The sequence below is a fragment of the Triticum urartu genome, chromosome 5A (assembly GCF_056163025.1).
Source record: "Triticum urartu cultivar PI428250 chromosome 5A, HENAU_Tu73, whole genome shotgun sequence".
NCBI lineage: Eukaryota > Viridiplantae > Streptophyta > Magnoliopsida > Poales > Poaceae > Triticum > Triticum urartu.
This window is the reverse complement of record NC_141877.1, coordinates 643,716,173-643,737,949: the sequence shown is the minus strand read 5'-3', so window position 1 is coordinate 643,737,949 and position 21,777 is coordinate 643,716,173. Positions and strand designations below refer to the sequence as shown.

General features: G+C 45.9%; 2 protein-coding genes and 1 pseudogene across 2 annotated transcripts; all 3 read left to right on the top strand.

Annotated features, from left to right (window-relative positions):
- The first annotated feature begins 12,751 nt into the window (after positions 1–12,751).
- On the top strand, positions 12,752–14,913 carry LOC125506340 (butanoate--CoA ligase AAE1). Its single transcript, XM_048671181.2, has 3 exons — positions 12,752–12,876; positions 13,017–13,423; positions 13,670–14,913. Exons 2-3 carry the CDS (start codon positions 13,046–13,048, stop codon positions 13,823–13,825), a joined length of 534 nt encoding a protein of 177 aa, XP_048527138.2. The 5' UTR covers positions 12,752–12,876; positions 13,017–13,045; the 3' UTR covers positions 13,826–14,913.
- On the top strand, positions 14,165–14,767 carry LOC147973697 (butanoate--CoA ligase AAE1 pseudogene; annotated as a pseudogene).
- Positions 14,914–18,329: 3,416 nt separating the features above from the next.
- LOC125507563 (butanoate--CoA ligase AAE1-like) lies at positions 18,330–20,904 on the top strand. The gene is made up of 2 exons (XM_048672105.2): positions 18,330–18,665; positions 19,346–20,904. Exons 1-2 carry the CDS (start codon positions 18,459–18,461, stop codon positions 20,813–20,815), a joined length of 1,677 nt encoding a protein of 558 aa, XP_048528062.2. The 5' UTR covers positions 18,330–18,458; the 3' UTR covers positions 20,816–20,904.
- The last annotated feature ends 873 nt before the right edge of the window (positions 20,905–21,777 follow it).

Below are 21,777 nucleotides of genomic sequence, written 5' to 3'. Positions count from 1 at the left end.
TAGCATGGATAATAAACGATTATCATGAACAAGGAAATATATAATAATAACCAATTTATTATTGTTTCTAGGGCATATTTCCAACAGACGGTGCTTCGAAGATGGAGATCACAGGCACAAGATGATGATGGCCATATCATATCACTTATATTGATTGCATGTGATGTTTATCCTTTATGCATCTTATCTTGCTTTGATTGACGGTAGCATTATAAGATGATCTCTCACTAAAATTATCAAGAAGTGTTCTCCCTGAGTATGCACCGTTGCGAAAGTTCTTCGTGCTGAGACACCACGTGATGATCGGGTGTGATAGGCTCTACGTTCAAATACAACGGGTGCAAAACAGTTGCACACGCGGAATACTCAGGTTATACTTGACGAGCCAAGCATATACAGATATGGCCTCGGAACACGGAGACCGAAAGGTCGAGCGTGAATCATATAGTAGATATGATCAACATAGTGATGTTCACCAAAGAAACTACTCCATCTCACGTGATGATCGGACATGGTTTAGTTGATTTGGATCACGTGATCACTTAGACGATTAGAGGGATGTCTATCTAAGTGGGAGTTCTTAAGTAATTTGATTAATTGAACTTAAATTTATCATGAACTTAGTACCTGATAGTATCTTGCTTATGTATGTTTGATTGTAGATAGATGGCCCGTGCTGTTGTTCCGTTGAATTTTAATGCGTTCCTTGAGAAAGCAAAGTTGAAAGATGATGGTAGCAATTACACGGACTGGGTCCGTAACTTGAGGATTATCCTCATTGCTGCATAGAAGAATTACGTCCTGGAAGCACCGCTGGGTGCCAGGCCTGCTGCTGGAGCAACACCGAATGTTATGAACGTCTGGCAGAGCAAAGCTGATGACTACTCGATAGTTCAGTGTGCCATGCTTTACGGCTTAGAATCGGGACTTCAACGACGTTTTGAACGTCATGGAGCATATGAGATGTTCCAGGAGTTGAAGTTAATATTTCAAGAAAATGACCGGATTGAGAGATATGAAGTCTCCAATAAGTTCTATAGCTGCAAGATGGAGGAGAACAGTTCTGTCAGTGAGCATATACTCAAAATGTCTAGGTATAATAATCACTTGATTCAGATGGGAGTTAATCTTCCAGATGATTGCGTCATTGACAGAATTCTCCAATCACTGCCACCAAGCTACAAGAGCTTCGTGATAAACTATAATATGCAAGGGATGAATAAGACTATTCCCGAGCTCTTCGCAATGCTGAAAGCTGCGGAGGTAGAAATCAAAAAGGAGCATCAAGTGTTGATGGTCAACAAGACCACTAGTTTCAAGAAAAAGGGCAAAGGGAAGAAGAAGGGGAACTTCAAGAAGAACGGCAAGCAAGTTGCTGCTCAAGAGAAGAAACCCAAGTCTGGACCTAAGCCTGAAACTGAGTGCTTCTACTGCAAGCAGACTAGTCACTGGAAGCGGAACTGCCTCAAGTATTTTGTGGATAAGAAGGATGGCAAGGTGAACAAAGGTATATGTGATATACATGTTATTGATGTGTACCTTACTAATGCTCGCAGTAGCACCTGGGTATTTGATACTGGTTCTGTTGCTAATATTTGCAACTCAAAACAGGGACTACGGATTAAGCGAAGATTGGCTAAGGACGAGGTGACGATGCGTGTGGGAAACGGTTCCAAAGTCGATGTGATCGCGGTTGGCACGCTACCTCTACATCTACCTTCGGGATTAGTATTAGACCTAAATAATTGTTATTTGGTGCCAGCGTTGAGCATGAACATTATATCTGGATCTTGTTTAATGCGAGACGGTTATTCATTTAAATCAGAGAATAATGGTTGTTCTATTTATATGAGTAATATCTTTTATGGTCATACACCCTTGAAGAGTGGTCTATTCTTATAGAATCTCGATAGTAGTGATACACATATTCATAATATTGAAGCCAAAAGATGCAGAGTTGATAATGATGGTGCAACTTATTTGTGGCACTGCCGTTTAGGTCATATGGGTGTAAAGCGCATGAAGAAACTCCATACTGATGGACTTTTGGAACCACTTGATTATGAATCACTTGGTACTTGCGAATCGTGCCTCATGGGCAAGATGACTAAAACACCGTTCTCCGGTACTATGGAGAGAGCAACAGATTTGTTGGAAATCATACATACAGATGTATGTGGTCCGATGAATATTGAGGCTCGTGGCGGATATCGTTATTTTCTCACCTTCACAGATGACTTAAGCAGATATGGGTATATCTACTTAATGAAACATAAGTCTGAAACATTTGAAAAGTTCAAAGAATTTCAGAGTGAAGTTGAAAATCATCGTAACAAGAAAATAAAGTTTCTACGATCTGATCGTGGAGGAGAATATTTGAGTTACGAGTTTGGTGTACATTTGAAGCAATGCGGAATAGTTTCGCAACTCATGCCACCCGGAACACCACAGCGTAATTAATGGTGTGTCCGAACGTCGTAATCGTACTTTACTAGATATGGTGCGATCTATGCTGTCTCTTACTGATTTACCGCTATCGTTTTGGGGTTATGCTTTAGAGACAACCGCATTCACATTAAATAGGGCACCATCGAAATCCGTTGAGACGACACCTTATGAACTATGGTTTGGCAAGAAACCAAAGTTGTCGTTTCTGAAAGTTTGGGGCTGCGATGCTTATGTGAAAAAGCTTCAACCTGATAAGCTCGAACCCAAATCGGAGAAATGTGTCTTCATAGGATATCCAAAGGAAACTATTAGATACACCTTCTATCACAGATCCGAAGACAAGATTTTTGTTGCTAAATTCGGAAACTTTCTGGAGAAGGAGTTTCTCTCGAAAGATGTGAGTGGGAGGAAAGTAGAACTTGATGAGGTAACTGTACCTGCTCCCTTATTGGAAAGTAGTACATCACAGAAAATTGTTTCTGCGACACCTACATCAATTAGTGAGGAAGCTAATGATAATGATCATGAAACTTCAGGACAAGATACTACTGAACCTCATAGATCAACCAGAGTGAGAACCACGCCAGAGTGGTACGGTAATCCTGTTCTGGAAATCATGCTGCTAGATCATGACGAACCTACGAACTATGAAGAAGCGATGGTGAGCCCAGATTCCGCAAAATGGCTTGAAGCCATGAAATCTGAGATGGGATCCATGTATGAGAACAAAGTATGGACTTTGGTTGACTTGCCCGATGATCGGCAAGCAATTGAGAATAAATGGATTTTCAAGAAGAAGACTGACGCTGATGGTAATATTACTGTCTACAAAGCTCGACTTGTCGCAAAAGGTTTTAGACAAGTACAAGGGTTTGACTACGATGAGACCTTCTCACCCGTAGCGATGCTCAAGTCTGTCCGAATCATGTTAGCAATTGCCGCATTTTATGATTATGAAATTTGGCAGATGGATGTAAAAATTGCATTCCTGAATGGATTTCTGGAAGAAGAGTTGTATATGATGCAACCGGAAGGTTTTGTCGATCCAAAGGGAGCTAACAAAGTGTGCAAGCTCCAGCGATCCATTTATGGACTGGTGCAAGCCTCTCGGAGTTGGAATAAACGCTTTGATAGTATGATCAAAGCATTTGGTTTTATACAGACTTTTGGAGAAGCCTGTATTTACAAGAAAGTGAGTGGGAGCTCTGTAGCATTTCTGATATTATATGTAGATGACATATTACTGATTGGAAATGATATAGAATTTCTGGATAGCATAAAGGGATACTTGAATAATAGTTTTTCAATGAAAGACCTCGGTGAAGCTGCTTACATATTAGGCATAAAGATCGATAGAGATAGATCAAGACACTTAATTGGACTTTCACAAAGCACATACCTTGACAAGATTTTGAAGAAGTTCAAAATGGATCAAGCAAAGAAAGGGTTCTTGCCTGTGTTACAAGGTGTGTAGTTGAGTCAGACTCAATGCCCGACCACTGCAGAAGATAGAGAGAAAATGAAAGATGTTCCCTGTGCTTCAGCCATAGGCTCTATCATGTATGCAATGTTGTGTACCAGACCTAATGTGTGCCTTGCTATAAGTTTAGCAGGGAGGTACCAAAGTAATCCAGGAGTGGATCACTGGACAGCGGTCAAGAACATCCTGAAGTACCTGAAAAGGACTAAGGATATGTTCCTCGTATATGGAGGTGACAAAGAGCTCATTGTAAACGGTTACATTGATGCAAGCTTTGACACTGATCCGGACGATTCTAAATCACAAAGAGCTGTCAGTTGGTGCAGTTCAAAACAAAGCGTCGTGGCGGGATCTACATGTGAAGCAGAGTACATAGCTGCTTCGGAAGCAGCAAATGAAGGAGTCTGGATGAAGGAGTTCATATCCAATCTAGGTGTCATACCTAGTGCATCGGGTCCAATGAAAATCTTTTGTGACAATACTGGTGCAATTGCCTTGGCAAAGGAATCCAGATTTCACAAAAGAACCAAGCACATCAAGAGACGCTTCAATTCCATCCGGGATCTAGTCCAGGTGGGAGACATAGAGATTTGCAAGATACATACGGAGCTGAATGTAGCAGACCCGTTGACTAAGCCTCTTCCACGAGCAAAACATGATCAACACCAAAGCTCCATGGGTGTTAGAATCATTACTGTGTAATCTAGATTATTGACTCTAGTGCAAGTAGGAGACTGAAGGAAATATGCCCTAGAGGCAATAATAAAGTTATTATTTATTTCCTTATATCATGATAAAAGTTTATTATTCATGCTAGAATTGTATTAACCGGAAACATAATACATGTGTGAATACATAGACAAACAGAGTGTCACTAGTATGCCTCTACTTGACTAGCTCGTTAGTCAAAGATGGTTATGTTTCCTAACCATTGACAAAGAGTTGTTATTTGATTAACGGGATCACATCATTAGTTGAATGATCTGATTGACATGACCCATTCCATTAGCTTAGCACCCAATCGTTTAGTATGTTGCTATTGCTTTCTTCATGACTTATACATGTTCCTATGACTATGAGATTATGTAACTCCCGTGTGCCGGAGGAACACTTTGTGTGCTACCAAACGTCACAACGTAACTGGGTGATTATAAAGGTACTCTACAGGTGTCTCCAAAGGTACATGTTGGGTTGACGTATTTCGAGATTAGGATTTGTCACTCCGATCGTCGGAGAGGTATCTTTGGGCCCTCTCGGTAATGCACATCACTTAAGCCTTGCAAGCAATGCAACTAAAGAGTTAGTTACGAGATGATGTATTACGGAACGAGTAAAGAGACTTGCCGGTAACGAGATTGAACTAGGTATTGGATACCGACGATCGAATCTCGGGCAAGTAACATACCGATGACAAAGGGAACAACGTATGTTGTTATGCGGTCTGACCGATAAAGATCTTCGTAGAATATGTAGGAGCCAATATGGGCATCCAGGTACCGCTATTGGTTATTGACCGGGGACATGTCTCGGTCATGTCTACATTGTTCTCGAACCCGTAGGGTCCGCACGCTTAAGGTTTCGATGATAGTTATATTATGAGTTTATACGTTTTGATGTACCGAAGGTTGTTCGGAGTCCCGGATGTGATCACGGACATGACGAGGAGTCTCGAAATGGTCGAGACATAAAGATTGATATATTGGACGGCTCTATTCGGACGCCGGAAGTGTTCCGGATGATTTCGGAGAAAACCGGAGAGCCGGAGGGTTACCGGAATCCCCCCGGGAGAAGTAATGGGCCATATGGGCCTTAGTGGAGAGAGAGAGGGGCAGCCAAAGGTGGGCCGCGCCTCTTCCCCCCTGGTCCGAATTGGACTAGGAGAGGGGGGGCGGCGCCCCCTTTCCTTCTCCTTCCCCACTTCTTTCCCCCTCCTAGTAGGAGTCCTACTCCTACTAGGAGGAGGACTCCTCCTTGGCGCGCCATAGGGGCCGGCCGGCCTCCTCCTCTCTTGAACCTTTATATACGGAGGCAGGGGCACCCCAGAGACACACAAGTTGATCCTCGTGATCATATTCTTAGCCGTGTGCGGCGCCCCCTGCCACCATAGTCCTCGATAATATTGTAGCGGTGCTTAGGCGAAGCCCTGCGACAGTAGTACATCAAGATCGTCACCACGCCGTCGTGCTGACGGAACTCTTCCCTGACACTTTGCTGGATCGGAGTCCGGGGATCGTCATCGAGCTGAACGTGTGCTAGAACTCGGAGGTGCCGTAGTTTCGGTGCTTGATCGGTTGGGCCGTGAAGACGTACGACTACATCAACCGCGTTATGCTAACGCTTCCGCTGTCGATCTACAAGGGTACGTAGATCACACTCTCCCCTCTCGTTGCTATGCATCACCATGATCTTGCGTGTGCGTAGGAATTTTTTTGAAATTACTACGTTCCCCAACACTTCCTTTGTCTCCAGTGTGTTCGCTAACATCAACTCATTTGATAGCACCATGGCATCTTTCTTGTCCCGCAAGCTCGATGCTTCGTGTTCCCTCTTGATCTTCTCCTTTGTCTTCTTGTCACCATCGGGTTTGTTCAAGTTTCTTGGGCTATCATCATCTTCATCTTCATCCGTGTTCGTAAGTGAACCTCTCTTCGATGGAGATTCTCTATCAATCAACTTCCACTTGTCACACCCTTTGAGCAAGTCCCAACAATGCTCTAGTTTAATTGTTTTGCCTTCGGAAGCTTTCATGTCTTTGTATCTTTGTATCTTTGTTGGGCAATTTTCTCCTACACAATTAAAACAATGTCAAATGATGCAATTACTTCAAATGGTATAAATGATTTGCACAACATGGGACGTGAAAATGAACTCACACAGTCGGATTTCACGGTTCTACTTGGAGGTGCATTGCGAACTTGTTCCAAGCAAGCAGCCCCACGGCTACAAATCGGCTTGATCACATCCCAACGACCTTGGAGTGACCGAAAGGTGCGTGGAGTCCTATTGGGATGCTTCCCCATCTTGCGGAAGTATTGATCTTTGATTCTTTGCCAATACCTCTTGGCGGTTTGAGATGTACCGGTGCAAGCATCAAGAGACACCGCACTCCAAGGCTTGATCAAGATTTGGTCTTCCAACATCGTATAGTCCTTCGATCTCGCACTTTTTTTGCTTGCGCTTGCTCATACACCCCCTGATCTACCCCCCCACTTCATCTTCACCACCGTGATCATCCACGCCACCCTCCATTTCATTGTAATCGAAATCAGCAAACGGGGCTTGATCGATGTCGACGGTGTTGGTGTCCAACAAGTTGACGAACTCGGCAGTGGCATTGTTCGAACCACCGCTACAATGAGTGACATCAAGTCACGAGCTACCACAATGGAGAAAAGTGAAGCAAGTAGAAGGGATCGAAGATGCATACCTTTCGGCAATTTCATCGAACACCTCGCCTGCGGTGGAAGCAACGTCGTTGAACGCCATCTTCTGGGAACCTTTTGCCGGGGCAGAGGGAGTGGATGAAGGCGCCGACCTTTTCATAGGAACCTTCTTGCACTTCACGCCTGAAACCTTGCCCACCTTCTCCGGCGGCGGCCGGGCAGATCGCGCAGCGGCGGCGGCGCCCGACGCGCGTGCCTTCCCGGCTGGGCCAGCCAGATTTCCACCCTGCATGACCACGTTGCCCAGCCGCTTGCGGGCAGGCGCGGTGGTGCCTTGAGCGATGGCGGGGGCGACATGACCGGCAACGAGATCTACCGGAGGGGATTGTGCGTGCGCGACCTCCACTATGACGGGGGAAGGCTGGGAGGCTTCCATGGCGGCGAAGAATGGCCGGGGAAGATGAACCGGAGTGGGCGGTGGCGGGGCAATGGCGGTTGATGAGGGGGGGGGGAGCAGGAACGGCCGCGCAGAAATTTCCCTCGTGCCAAATCTCGTTGCGGATAGGGGGGCATGCTCGGGTCGGCCTCCCACCCCGTGAATCTAAAGGTTGAGGGCGAACTTTTGCCGCGTCCCGCAAATTTTTTTACGGGTCGGACGCGTTTGCGGTGTCTGATCCGGCAACATTTTTCACGTGGACCCATATTTTGGCGATTATTTTGCGGATCGCGGCATTATACGAGGTCTGCTAGAGATGCTCTAAACATAGTCATGTGCACATGTTTCATCGCCTGGTCTTCTCACGCCTCTATGTGGCTTGTCATGGTCGGGTGGAGTGAGAGGGTCATTGATGACTCGGTTCGGGAATGCCCTGAGTTTTTCTTGTGCAGCACTTACACAGCCAAAGAAGCGCATGGTGCTCCGCTGCAGTCTATAGGAGCCTACTGTGTTGTGGTAGGCACGGTTTTGTGGAAGCCCCCGACACTTCGGGCCTATTTGGTTTGAAGCCTGGAGCAGAATTGCCTGGCCATAGACTTCCCTGGGATCTGCCTGGTCTTTGTTTGGTTGGTCTCCTGGACAATCTGAGTCTAGCCTGGCCTGCATGGCGGCAAAGAATGGCCGGGGATCTGAATCTAGCCTGGCCTTAAGCGCTACTTCCATGACCTGGCTGCTATAAAAAAAACTTACATGTCCAAGGGCTCATGTGCGTGCCTGCGGGACGTGGCTTAAGATGGTAATGGGGACGAAGCTCGTCGATGTTTGCATGCTCATCCCCGTCCCCGCGAGAAAACGCACGCCCGACCTCGTCCCCGAACCCGTGCACGTTGTCTGTTTTTGCCCATCCCCTAAATTTGTCTAGTTTTCTATACTTGTGGGGAACCCGTCCCCACACGCGGCCAACAAAAAGTACAACATTTCTCAATAAAATTGGAATATATTTCAGCAATAGCAGCAGCAAAAGGGATCACATTTCAGGAAGAAAACATAAGGTGAATAGCAGCATTTAAGTAGCAAACATGAGTATATTTCAGCAATAACAATAGCAAAAAGGAGCATATTTGAGCAACAAAACATGAGCATATTTCAACTCAAAACAATAGCATATTTCAGCAACAAACGTGAGTATATTTCACCAACAAATAGGAGCATATTTCAGCCATACATGGTTCAACGAGATGGCAATTCATGGTTCAACAAGTTTTGATAATCAATACATGGCTCACAAGCACAAATGACCTGAAATGGTCCAATTACACAAATACCAAAAAATAAATCATAATTCACAAACCACTTCAAACTAGGCATCATCGTGGACTGAAAAAATTTGGGGGGGGGGGGGAGGGGGGATAAGCTAGGTTTTGGCTGGCTCGTGTGTATTCCAGGGCCCATATGTCGGTAGCTTCATGGGTATGGCGGATTTCGGGTTCGGGTACTGCTAGAATGGGTTTGAACCAATGAAACAAGCCGCATTTTACAATTTACCTAGAAGGAGCTCCGTGGGGTTTTAAACACGCCCATTCCTGACCCCTAATAGGATAAAAATCCAAGGGTCACGGGGTTCGTGGCCCCATTGCCATCTTGAGACACGACCCATTTCGGTTTGTTGAAATAAAAAAACCAAGATTCGGTTTTTGAATATTTAAACATATAAAAAATCATAAATGCACTAAAAAAGTTCATGGATTTGACAGGTGGACTAACGAGCGTTGACCAGTTGACCGGTTGGTCGTTGACAACACAACGTTGATCATTGGCTTGAAAAAAAAGTTCATATCTTTAGGAAATATCGAATAATTTGAAAAAATCAACAAATTTCATGCAATTTGGTACAAGTTCATGAATTTTGAGAAAGGTTCACGAATTAAAAAAAGTTCTAGAATTTGAAAAGTTTGTAATTTATTTTTTTACGTAAAATGAAAAAAAGTTCATGAATTTCAAACAAGATTAAGAAGAATTCAAAACAGTTCATGAAATTTGGAAAGGGTTCATGAATTTGAGAAAAGTTCACAAATTTAATTTTCTTTCAAGATTATAAAAGGTTCACAAATTTGTGACAAGTTCACGAATTTGACACAAAGAAAAAAAAGGGGAAAATGAAAATGAAATATAGGAAATGAAAACAAAAAATTAAAAGAAAAGAAAAAGCAGGAAAAAACCACAAATCCCGTGCTGGTGAAATCCTAAAGAAAAATGAACCAGAGAAACCAATAAGACCTTCACGGGAAAGTTCCTAGAAAAACCGATGAAAAAAAGACTTACATGGGCTGGCCTATATTTGAACACAGTACAGACGCAAGCGCTCATACATATGTGAGCACACACACCCATATGAATGCGCACATACACCCTATTCCTATAAGCACTTTCAAGAGACTGACCCGATAGATCATTTTAAGATTTACAAAGTCGCCGTAGTCGCCTCGTCGTCGACGGGAACATCTCCTCCCACAAAAAACGCATCGCTGAAAATTCTAAAATAAATCGAAAAGCAACGCGAGCACCCGGACTTAAAACCCTCATGGGCTGGGATATTATTGTCTCTCTAACATCCAATCATAGGTTGGTTCGCTGGGCTGGCCTATTTTGATATACATGCCATGGAGTGGTGTGGCGCCAAGTAACAAGCTTGCGTGTGTACTATGGTAAAAAGAAGTAACAAGAATGCCAATCAGTGGCGTATAAGGCGCCAAATAGGATTTGAGGCCGCAGCGTTCGTTACATGTGACACAAATCACCTCTTCTATTCAGCGTCATACGCGCTGGATAAGATGCAAACGTGCACAGCCACCTTCCTTCAGCACGTGCTTTGGGCCGGCCCATGTGCTGGGCCGTCTGGGCCTGTTTTTCTCCTTTTTGTTTTTGAACTGAAAAAATGTTCAAAAATCCAAATTTCTACAAAATATATGGGATTCGAAAAGAAAAATCATTTTTTTTCAAAAGTAGGAAAAATATTCATGATTCAATAGCGAACATTTATAAAAAATATGAATCGTTTTGAATTCGGTTAACATTTTTTAAAGTTGATGAACACATTTTGAATTCAAGATTTTTTTTGAATTTGGATGAATATTTTTGGAATCAACTATTTATTTAAAATTCATGATTTTTTGAGTTTTGATGTTTGTTTTGTACTCAGTGAGGAAATTTTGAATTTGATGAACAAAAATGTTCATGGTTTTAAAATATGTCCAAAAAAGAAAAATAAAATAAAAAAGAAAAAGAAAAAGGAAAAAAGAAAGAAAAAGACAAGAAAAAAAACATAGGCAAAATCCCGGTCTGGGAAAGTCTCGGACCTTCCCAAAACCAGACTAGGGAGTTACCTGAAAATGTTTACTTGGGTTGGCCCAATATATCTGTGCGTAGTGAGCGTTGCGATTAGATGGGGTATGCGATTGCTCGCTACCCAGCAACCTGCATGGGGATAGGGACTGCTGGGAAACACATGCAAAACGCCTACGACACGTGAGAGCCTTCACCAAAACACACAAACCTTGAGGGCATAGATCGGACAATAAGGAAGTTACATGAGATTTAACTAATTCTCATCTACTCCCTTCGTTCTTAAATATTTGTCTTTGTAGAGATTTCAACAAGTGACTATATACGGAGCAAAATGAGTGAATCTACACTCTAAAATATTTTTATATACATCTGTATGTGATAGTCCATTGAAAATCTTTAAAAAGACAAATATTTAGAAACGAAGGGAGTAGATGTTTTAAATAGGTATCACATTACGTATCTACTATTAAAGGGGATTTGATTCTGTTGCCTCCCCTTCCACCTCGGATTTTCCTCCCCACGCACCCCTCCCTACTTGGTTTTCTGTTGATTTTTTCGTAGTCACAATCGATGCTGCACAATATTAAAACCAACATAAATAGAGTAATTTGGAATAATCTAAACCAGTTTGGTACATTTCCCAAAATCACGTCTTGCATTAATTCAATCGAGTCAAATCAAATTAAATCTTAAATCGAAACTTTTCTTGCATTACCATACCCATACTTACTGTTGGGGATATGACCCCGGGATATGACCCGCCCGTCCAGGGCTGAGTCACCAATGGCAGCTTACAGGGGGCCGGGCCAGGTGGGCCGTATTCTACTGAAGATCGTCACGAGGAGGATGAGCCGCCTTCCATTGGGCCGGCTCATCACGTGTTAGCTTAGGCCTGTTTGTAAACCGTTGTGTATATGTTTTCTTTACTTAGGGAACAAGTTGAGGACTCATTCCCGGATTGGACTCTCATGTACGACCCGGGCCTCTACCTGTATGTATAAAGGGGAGCCCCGGGTTAGAAGGGACAACTAACATCTCTCGAGCTTTAGGGTTGGCCTAGCGCACCTAAGTCTCGAGATCATAATCAATACACCCAAAATAGGACGTAGGCTTTTACCTCTCCGAGAGGGGCCGAATCTGTATAAACCCTTCGTGTCCACTTAACCCCTTCGATCTACCACTCGACGTGATGGCCTCGCGACGAAGTCCTATGAGGACATCTGCTGCGGAAATACCACGACACTTACCAAATAAAATCTTATCAAAATTTAGAGTATGATGGGTGTAAGGCATATTATATGTCAGATATAATTAGTGTTACCGTTGCAACATACCAACAATTAGCTAGTGGAGTAATTTACAACAGATCAATCTTGGACTGCCTATACAAGGAAGCTACCCTAGCATGATTAGGGGATCAGTTACATACGTCAACATGCATAGGGTAACCCAAATCCATCCAAGCTTATCCAATGTTTATCAATTTATTGATTGGGCACGCTATTAATTACTTAACCACATCCAGCAGTTGGGGCAGTATTAGGTAGTCGCCGGCAGATGAGTGTTGCGGTCACTTTGAAACTGAAAGCACCGTGTCCGTACAAAGGGTTTATCAGACTCTTGGTGCAACCCAACCACATATGCAAGCAGCGACGCACACGCTGATATAAATAGCTAGCATCTCATCGAGAGAACTCTCAAGGAAGAAGAAACAGCGCAGAGAAACACGCCATATTTGGTAATACCACATGGCGGACCTTGCCTCATGTAATAGAGGTATCGAGGTACGTACTACATCTCAAAGTACTAACCAAATGATTCCTTTAACCAGATGACGACCCTATGATTTGTGCTTAAACGATCTGGGCTTGCTGAATCTATTCTAGCTTAATATGCATACTTATTTCTTATATGTATAGTATAGGTGTTAAGCCAAGAGCGGCGTCACACGCCATGAGAGCCGCACCCCGTCCGCTTCTGCTCAGGAGGCCACTTCCTCGCCGCAGCAGCGGATCGACGCATCATCATCGTGCGCTTACCTTCTCCTCGGCACGCCGCCGGTGCGCGTCTCAGGGGTTGTCGTCCTTCTCCGGCCTGGAGGAGGAGGAGTTTGAGGTGCTGGACGCGGAGTCCGGCACGGTGCGGTGCGCTGCCAACTATGCGCCGCTGACGCCGCTCAGCTTCATCGAGCGCGCCGCGGCCGTGTACGGCGACCGCCCCGCGGTGGTGTACGGGGAGTCCTGGTCTTGCACGTGGAGCGAGGTCCGGGAGAGGTGCTTGCGCGTGGCCGCCGCGCTCGCCGCCCGGTTCGGAGTTGCCCGCGGTGATGTGGTGAGTACCAAACTGGCCGGGAACCAACAGTCTTCAGCAAATAGGGGCTGTAACTATTTCTAACACATCTACTAATACCCGTCTGATCAGACTTTGGGATTTGTGCAAGTGCATCTGAATGAAACGACCTTCATCTAACGTTTATCAACTGTTAACCCCAAAATTATGGGGTATTTCTAGGTCGACTGAGCCATAACCACTCACATGAGATTCATCAAAATCGTTAACCATACTATGCATGTGCAGGTTGCTGTTCTTAGCCCGAACGTGCCGGCGATGTACGAGCTACACTTTGCCGTGCCCATGGCAGGCGCGATCCTCTGCACCTTGAACACACGGCATGACGCGGCCATGGTGTCCGCGTTGCTGAAGCACTCTGCCGCCAAGGTGTTGTTTGCCTAGTCAGGCCTCCTTGAGGTTGGGAGAGCTGCTCTGAGTAACCTCGCCGGCGACCAGACTAGCGCCACGGCCCTTCCGGTCCTCATAACCATCTCACACGATGGAGGCTGCATCAACTCCGCCTACAACGACTACGAGAGTCTCATCACAGAAGCACCATTAGGGTTCGACATCCGTTGGCCCCTGAATGAGTTGGACCCCATCGCGTTGAATTACACGTCTGGCACAACTGCGAGGCCCAAGGGCGCGATCTACAGCCACCGGGGCGCGTACCTCAACACTATTGCAACGGCTCTCACGTACAACATCACTGTTACGCCGACTTACCTGTGGACCGTGCCGATGTTTCACGCCAATGGGTGGAACCTATCATGGGGCATCGCTATGCAGGGCGGTACCAACGTTTGCTTGCGCCACTTCACGGCAAAGGTCGTCTTTGATAAGATCTCACAACACAAGGTGACGCACATGGGCGGGGCACCCACAGTTCTCAACATGATCGTCAACGCACCAAGTGGTGACCGAAAGCCACTGCCAGTGATAGTACATATCATGACCGGCGGCGCCGCACGGCCGCCTAACATCTTGTCCGGGATGGAGGAGCTTGGATTCATAGTATACCAAATGTATGGTCTTACTGAGACTACCGGCCCGGCCACCATCAACACATGGATGCCGGAGTGGGACACGTTGCCGACCGAGGAGCGCTCACGGCTCACGTTGCCGACCGACTGGGGTGAGACACCTTGTGCGTTCGTCAAGTTAAAGACTAACGTCGATGCAACAGAAATAGAGATTATAAACTACTGTCGGGATAAGTTGCCACATTACATGGCACCAAAGGCGGTGGTCTTCGCTGACTTGCCCAAGACTTCGACAGGGAAGACTCAAAAGTTTATTCTCCGTCAGAAGGCTCGGGCTATGGGCAGCCTTGCGAAGACATAAAATTGCGCACGTGAGATCATTTGTCTTGGTCAAAATATGGTATTGTATCGTATGGGGTGACTATAGCTTAGAAACAGAAATATATGACAATGAGACAACTATTTGGTTGTTATATTTGTTTACCAATATTTAGTTGTTAACCTTCATTTTCACTGAATTTTGCAATGATGGTCGATTGTGTGCATCACGAGGCAGAGACCAGGTGCACGTTGTGTCATTATACAGAATTATATCCCAAATATTCATAATGACTGCCTATTTCTTAGTGACTAAGACATTTTTTGAGCAAAACATGGAGAGGGGGGGGGGGGGGGGGGCAGGAGGAGAAAGGCGATCCAGATATTATTTTTATTTTGTGAAATGGTATGCTCCTTTAGATAGTTGCACATTTTATAACTTAAAGTTTGTCCATCTCAATCATTGTCTTTTTTATTTTAAAAGCAGACCATCCCATTTCCATTAATTTGACATAATGGTAATACACATTTCAAAATAGAATAACTAAAAGAAGGGGAAAGGTAAAGAACAAGTTTACGCACTACCAAACAATCCATTGTGTGTGCCTATGATCGCTACACTCACCATCCGACGAAAAAACTATTGTCTTTGTAACACGCAATTCAACTGATTGAGAAATAAATCACTACACATGTTCCTATGACTTCCTAGAAACAGTGTGATCAAACTATCTATCTTCGACAACGAACACACACAAAGCTATTTTGATTAGAGTAGACTATGCATTGCATGATGGAGTCGACTCTAACACCTACACAATCACTTTGATGTCGACATGGGTACCATAGGCCGCGCCATCTCCCACCCGACGATGCCCAAGGTAGCGGTCGTGGCGAGGCCAAATGACCACTAGGACAAGATGCCATGCACTTTCGTCAAGTTGAAGATTGTCATCGGTAGCGGTCCGACAAACTAAAGCCGAACTAAACCGATTTTGGCGGTTATTGATTCGGTTTTTGAATTCATAACCTCTCTGGGCCTATGCAATAGCATGCATGATAGACTGTAAGATAGAACAACTAATTCATCATCCAACGATACATCATACGACCTGTTTCAATGGTGTGTTGGTACAGTTGTTGGCAAAGTAGCAACTTGTATAAATTTACAGCTAATAATCTAGTCATCTTAGTAGGGCCAGGGGAAATAGTATCTCGGCATCTTTGTTGCTGCTGTAAGTTGCAGATCATACAACCCATCATCTCTCACCTCAATTTTCTTTTGCAAGGAATCTCTCACCTTATTATTACCTTTCATGTAGGATTTTATATGACATGCCATTGATGTCTTACGGTGACATGCATTCTACTGGAGATAGGCCTATTGGCTTTGGCCTGTGGACAGTGGCGCCTAAAAAAGGAGGTAGCAGACTAGTAGCTCTCGACGGGTGAATTAGTGGATGTGAGCGTGTGTAATGTGAGATGATGGAAGATGCGACCGCACCGACAAAAGCTGCAACCAGGAAGATGGCAGAAGCTGCGGCCGCACCGAAAAAGGTGCAACCGAGGAAGATGGTGGAAGCTTCGGCCGGAGATAGTGCGTCTACGGGGAAAGCTACAATCAGCAACATAAAAAGCTCCAATATCCAGAAAAAAAAGCTATAAACAGCAATATCTTCAACTGGGGAGACAGACAGATTTGCTGCTATCATGAGGCAAATTTTCGTGTTTTGACCATTTTCTAAAAGTTATTCAAGATCTGACTCCAGTTCGTAAAAATTTCAGGATCTTTATTACCGCCAGGGACTATGGCGATAGGGTTGCATAACCTACCGCCAATATCTCTGATGGTAGGACTTACCGGCACCGTCACGTCCGTTTAATACAAACAAGACCCTACCGTCGTAGTCCTTGGCGGTAGGCAATGCAACCCTACTACCAAGGTATTTGACGGTATGGTCCTCTAGCCAGATTCCACACGCCTGTCAATCTGAATAATCTATAGTAGCCTAGTAACCTAGTAGTTGGTCATGCCACAAGAGAGAGCATATAAAAATCTACTCGCCTAAAACTTGCCGCTGCTGTGTGCTCATGCTCCCATGCATGCACAGAGCACTCAATGCATGCAGCACATCCATACATCAATCTCATGCATGAACAGATCGTTCAAGGCAGGCAGCTCATTCATTCACCCATCCCATACATGTGCCATCTATTTTATTTTTTTAGTATTTTATAAAGCAGCACACTTTATGGAGCAGGGCAACGCAACTTTAGCTGCCACGGGCTTTGACATTTTATTGGGCCCTACCGCCAATCACTCCGGCAATAGGATATAATGGGCTACCGCCAAAGACTCTGGCAGTAGGGTATTTTCCACGTTAGATGTCCGTTACGGCGTAGTCAAAGCCTATTGTCAGAGATTCTGGCGGTAGACAGTTAAAACCTTATCGTCAGAGACAATGACGGTAGGAAAAAAAGTCAGATCTTGAAATTTTTATGAACTGGGACCAGATCTCGAATAACTTTCAAAAAAGGATCAAAACACAAAATTTAGCCCTATCGTGAGTGTGTTGTGAGTTATGACGGCGACGGCGTGCTAGCAGAGGTCAGGGCGGCGGTGCTGCGAGCCCGCCTCGGAGACAGCTTGCGAGAGCACCCTAAGGAAGAGAAACATGGTGAGGAAAAGGGAGGATCTTGCGGCTGCGCGTCGTCCAATCCAACAATGCGGGTGCATGCGACCGATCAGGGGATGGCGCCAATGGACTGGCGCCTTTTTATGTAGTACGGCTGTGCTCCCGTGATCCGGCCACATCATCATGTCCCTCTGGCTCTCACTCACAGGAAGCCATGCCAGCGGTCACCCATGTGCTCCGTCGATTACTCCGCCACCACCGCACCTAGGGGTGGAAACGGATCGGATGCGGATCGGATAATACTCTTACCACTTTCATTTTTATATTTTTAAAACGAATACGAATCCGAATACGGATGTTCTCGGATACAGATGCGGCTCGGATATTATTCGAATATGTATACCTATCGGATATTTTCTTGATTCGGAACGGATATGAATTATATCAACATGTTGCTTAAGTAAATTAGTCGATAGCTATGTAACCTAAAATAATCAACTTGTGACATACAATAAGTCAATGATAAATAGGTTTATGAATAAATACTATTGTAATGCATAATAATTTATAAGTTTAATCATATAAAGAGTAAAATTTGATCACTTATTTGGCTTTTATGCTGGATAATTGGAATATTGGGCCTAGATTTTTAAAAATACCTCCCATAATCTTATTCGGATACGGATATATCCACTTCCATATCCATATTTGTGTCAAAATCTCCTACCATATTTTATTTTGTATTTGTTTAATAAATTCGGATACGGACAATTTCCATTTCCATTTTGGTTCAGATGTGGTTGTTTCGGATACAAATAGACATTTTCTCGAATACGAATATCGAATATTTCGGATTATCCGCTACCACTTTCCACCCCTAACCGCACCATCAGCGGCATCGGACGCCACTATTATTCTACTCCCAGGCCCAGCTCGAGTTATTATAATCCAACCCCAGATTTTGCCCGAGCGCGCGCGTCTACTTTATCATCCCCACCATGCAGCCCGTTCGCATCTCCTCCCACTGGCGTCGTGTCTCTGTCCTTCTTCTCCAGCCTGGTAGGGAGGGATCAGGAGGAGGAGGTGGAGGTGCTGGACATGGAGCGCGGCACTGTGCGGTGCGCGGCCAACTACGCGCCGCTGACGCCGCTCAGCTTCATCCAGCGCGCCGCGGCCGTCTATGGCGACCGCCCCGCCGTGGTGTACGCGGGGAGGCGGCCAACCACGTGGAGGGAGGCCCGGGACCGGTGCGTCCGCGTGGCCGCCGCGCTCGCCACCCGGTTCGGCGTCGCGCGCGGCGATGTGGTGAGTGCCTCTGCTCTTGCTTGCCGCTGCTTCCATCTCTTTGCTTGCTTTGTCAGTCGATGCCAGAGAGAAAGGTTGTTAGACTACATAAGAACTCTTCAGGGCTCATTTGGTTTGAAGGAAATCAAAACGTAGGAATTAAGAGTAGTATAAGAATTTGATAGGATGACATTTGCCATCCTATGGATTTGACTTGCCTCGGTCCTACATGTAAAATGAGCTTTGAATGGATGTGTAGTTTTCTCCAAAAACATATAAAATGAATAGTATTCCTATAAAATTTCTGTACGCATTTCCTATAAACCGAATGCACATATAAGAAAAATTCCTCCGGAATCCTTGTTTCTATGTTTTTCCTACAAAAATCCTTCAAACCAAATGAGGCCTCAAGGTTTTTTTAACAGCCAAGGTTGTTAGACTACGTGCCTAAGAAAGGTTAATTATTTCTCAGTACGAATTGCTTGTTTGCATGATAGAGCGCTGCTGTTTGCACTGGTGAGCAACAGCGGCATCGCTCACATCGTAGCGAAATCATGCAACGACAGTCGTGCAAATCGCGGCCTTTGATATCCTTGTCGGCTCAATACTAGCCCGTCCATCGTGTAGTCCATGGGCCCTATCTATTATGAACAGCGGACGAGCCACGAGAGCCGCGTGCTAATCGTGTCATCCATTTGCAGGTGGCTGTTCTCAGCCCGAACGTGCCGGCCATGTACGAGCTACACTTCGCCGTGCCCATGGCCGGCGCCGTCCTCTGCACGCTCAACACGCGGCACGATGCGGCCATGGTGTCCACCCTCCTGAAGCACTCCGATGCCAAGGTGTTCCTCGTCGAGTCAGGCCTTCTCGGCATCGGGAGAGACGCGCTACAGCGTCTTGCCGACTCCAGGTCCGGCGCCGCCAGCATTCCGGTCCTCGTAACCATCTCCGACGACACCGACTCCATCGACCCTGACGCCTGCGGAAATGAGTATGAGGCTCTCATCAAGAGTGCCCCTTCGCATTTCGACATCCGCTGGCCGGCGAACGAGCTGGACGCCATCACGCTCAACTACACGTCTGGCACGACGTCGCGGCCCAAGGGCGTGATCTACAACCACCGGGGCGTGTACCTCAACACCATCGCCACGGCCCTCGCTTACGACATCACTCCGATGCCGATGTACCTGTGGACGGTGCCCATGTTCCACGGCAATGGCTGGAGCATGACGTGGGCTGTCGCCATGCAGGGTGGCACCAACATCTGTCTCCGCCACTTCACGGCGAGGGTCATCTTCGACAACATCGCACGACATGGAGTGACACACATGGGTGGTGCACCTACGGTTCTCAACATGATCGTTAATTCGCCCGCGGTGGATCGAAGGCCATCGTCGGCCGAGACGGTGGTGCGTGTTATGACGGGCGGCGCGCCGCCGCCGCCCCGCGTCCTGGCTGGAATGGAGGAGCTTGGCTTCGTGGTATATCATATATACGGCCTCACCGAGACGCACGGTGCAGCCACTGTGTGCACGTGGATGCCGGAGTGGGACGCGCTGCCGGTGGAGGAGCGCGCACGGCTCAAGGCGCGGCAGGGGTTCCATCACATAGCGATGGAGGATGCCGATGTCAAGGACCCGACCACCATGGAGAATGTGCCGCACGACGGCAAGACGGTGGGCGAGGTGATGTTCCGTGGCAACACGGTCATGAGTGGGTACTACAAGGATGTTGATGCGACCAAAGAGTCCATGGCGGGAGGGTGGTTGCGCACAGGGGACCTTGCCATCCGGCACCCAGAAGGGTACATCCAAGTCAAAGATAGGGCCAAGGACATCATCATATCGGGCGGCGAGAACATCAGCTCGATAGAGGTGGAGTCCATAATCTTTGGCCACCCAGCGGTGCTCGAGGCAGCGGTCGTGGCGAGGCCCGACGACCATTGGGGGGAGACACCATGTGCCTTCGTCAAGCTGAAGGATGGCGCAAGTGCCACAGAAGCAGAGATCATAGGCTTCTGTCGGGAGAAGCTGCCACACTACATGGTGCCCAAGACAGTGGTGTTTGAGGATTTGCCCAAAGCTTCCACCGGGAAGACACAGAAGTTTGTTCTTCGGGAGAAGGCCGGAGCGATGGGAAGCCTCACGAAGGCCGGAAACAGCAAATTGTAGCATTTGTTGGTGTGGATGGAATATTGTTGTATTTTTCTTTCACATCTTGTTGTGTCCTCATGTAATATTAAGGCGGGAGCAACTAGTTAACGAGCACTCATTCGAAAGCCTCGCAACGATCAGCGCCATTTGGCGCGCTCTCAGCTATTCGCCACGTGTTGCGTTCTGGGCGGTTCCTTCGGATGTTGTGTCCACGTGAAAAAAAAGATCGTCAAAACCTATCAACATAGGATCTAGTTTTGAAGATCTCGACGCGAGAAATCCGACGGTGAAAACGGTTTAAGATTTGAACGCACGGTTTGAGAGATAAAACGTTTTGAATAAACAGATTTACGAAAAAGGGAAAACTCCCAGGTTGCGACAAATGGAGCGCTGCATGTGCGCCACTTGTCGCAACCAGGGGAATTGAAGTGATCTTTGCAGGAAGTACTCCCCAATTAGTGATTGAGTCTGTCTAAATCTCAGTCGACTGAGACTTCGCTATGTCTCAGTCGAATGATGTCATCTTGTACATATCGTTCTGTTTGATCGTAGTTTCTGACCGCTGGTTTGTGATGTTTGCTTGTTGGGCTTGTTTGTTGGCTCGGTTGTCCTTTATCCGCTGTTTTGTTTTTCGTGATGGGCTTCACTAGTTTGGGCTGGCCTTTTATCTCTGTCAATTAACTGTTCATGCATCATTAATGTTTTTCAGGTTGTAGTGCATCGGTTGAGGTAAGATTAGCTGTTCGTGCAAGCTTGGGCGTGTTGATGTTGTGTTCTCTCTCTTTCTCTCTCTTTTTCTGTTCAAGTCTTTTTTCTCTCTAGTTCCTTAAAAATAGAAATGACAGGCATGCAAATTGCACGTGGTAGACGGACATGCTATTGACATGTGTATAACCACATTGGCACGACTTTTCTAAAAAAAAAAGAATGTTAAGTTGCACATGGACAGTGGACATGCAATTGTGCATGGCCGGAGTACA

Excerpts from the sequence above, each read along its gene's own strand:
- LOC125506340 (XM_048671181.2), top strand. The coding sequence starts at position 13,046 with ATGAGAGCCGCACCCCGTCCGCTTCTGCTCAGGAGGCCACTTCCTCGC. Across the intron at positions 13,424-13,669 it reads GAGTTGCCCGCGGTGATGTG|GTTGCTGTTCTTAGCCCGAA; the intron begins GTGAGTACCAAA and ends ATGCATGTGCAG.
- LOC125507563 (XM_048672105.2), top strand. The coding sequence starts at position 18,459 with ATGGAGCGCGGCACTGTGCGGTGCGCGGCCAACTACGCGCCGCTGACG. Across the intron at positions 18,666-19,345 it reads GCGTCGCGCGCGGCGATGTG|GTGGCTGTTCTCAGCCCGAA; the intron begins GTGAGTGCCTCT and ends ATCCATTTGCAG.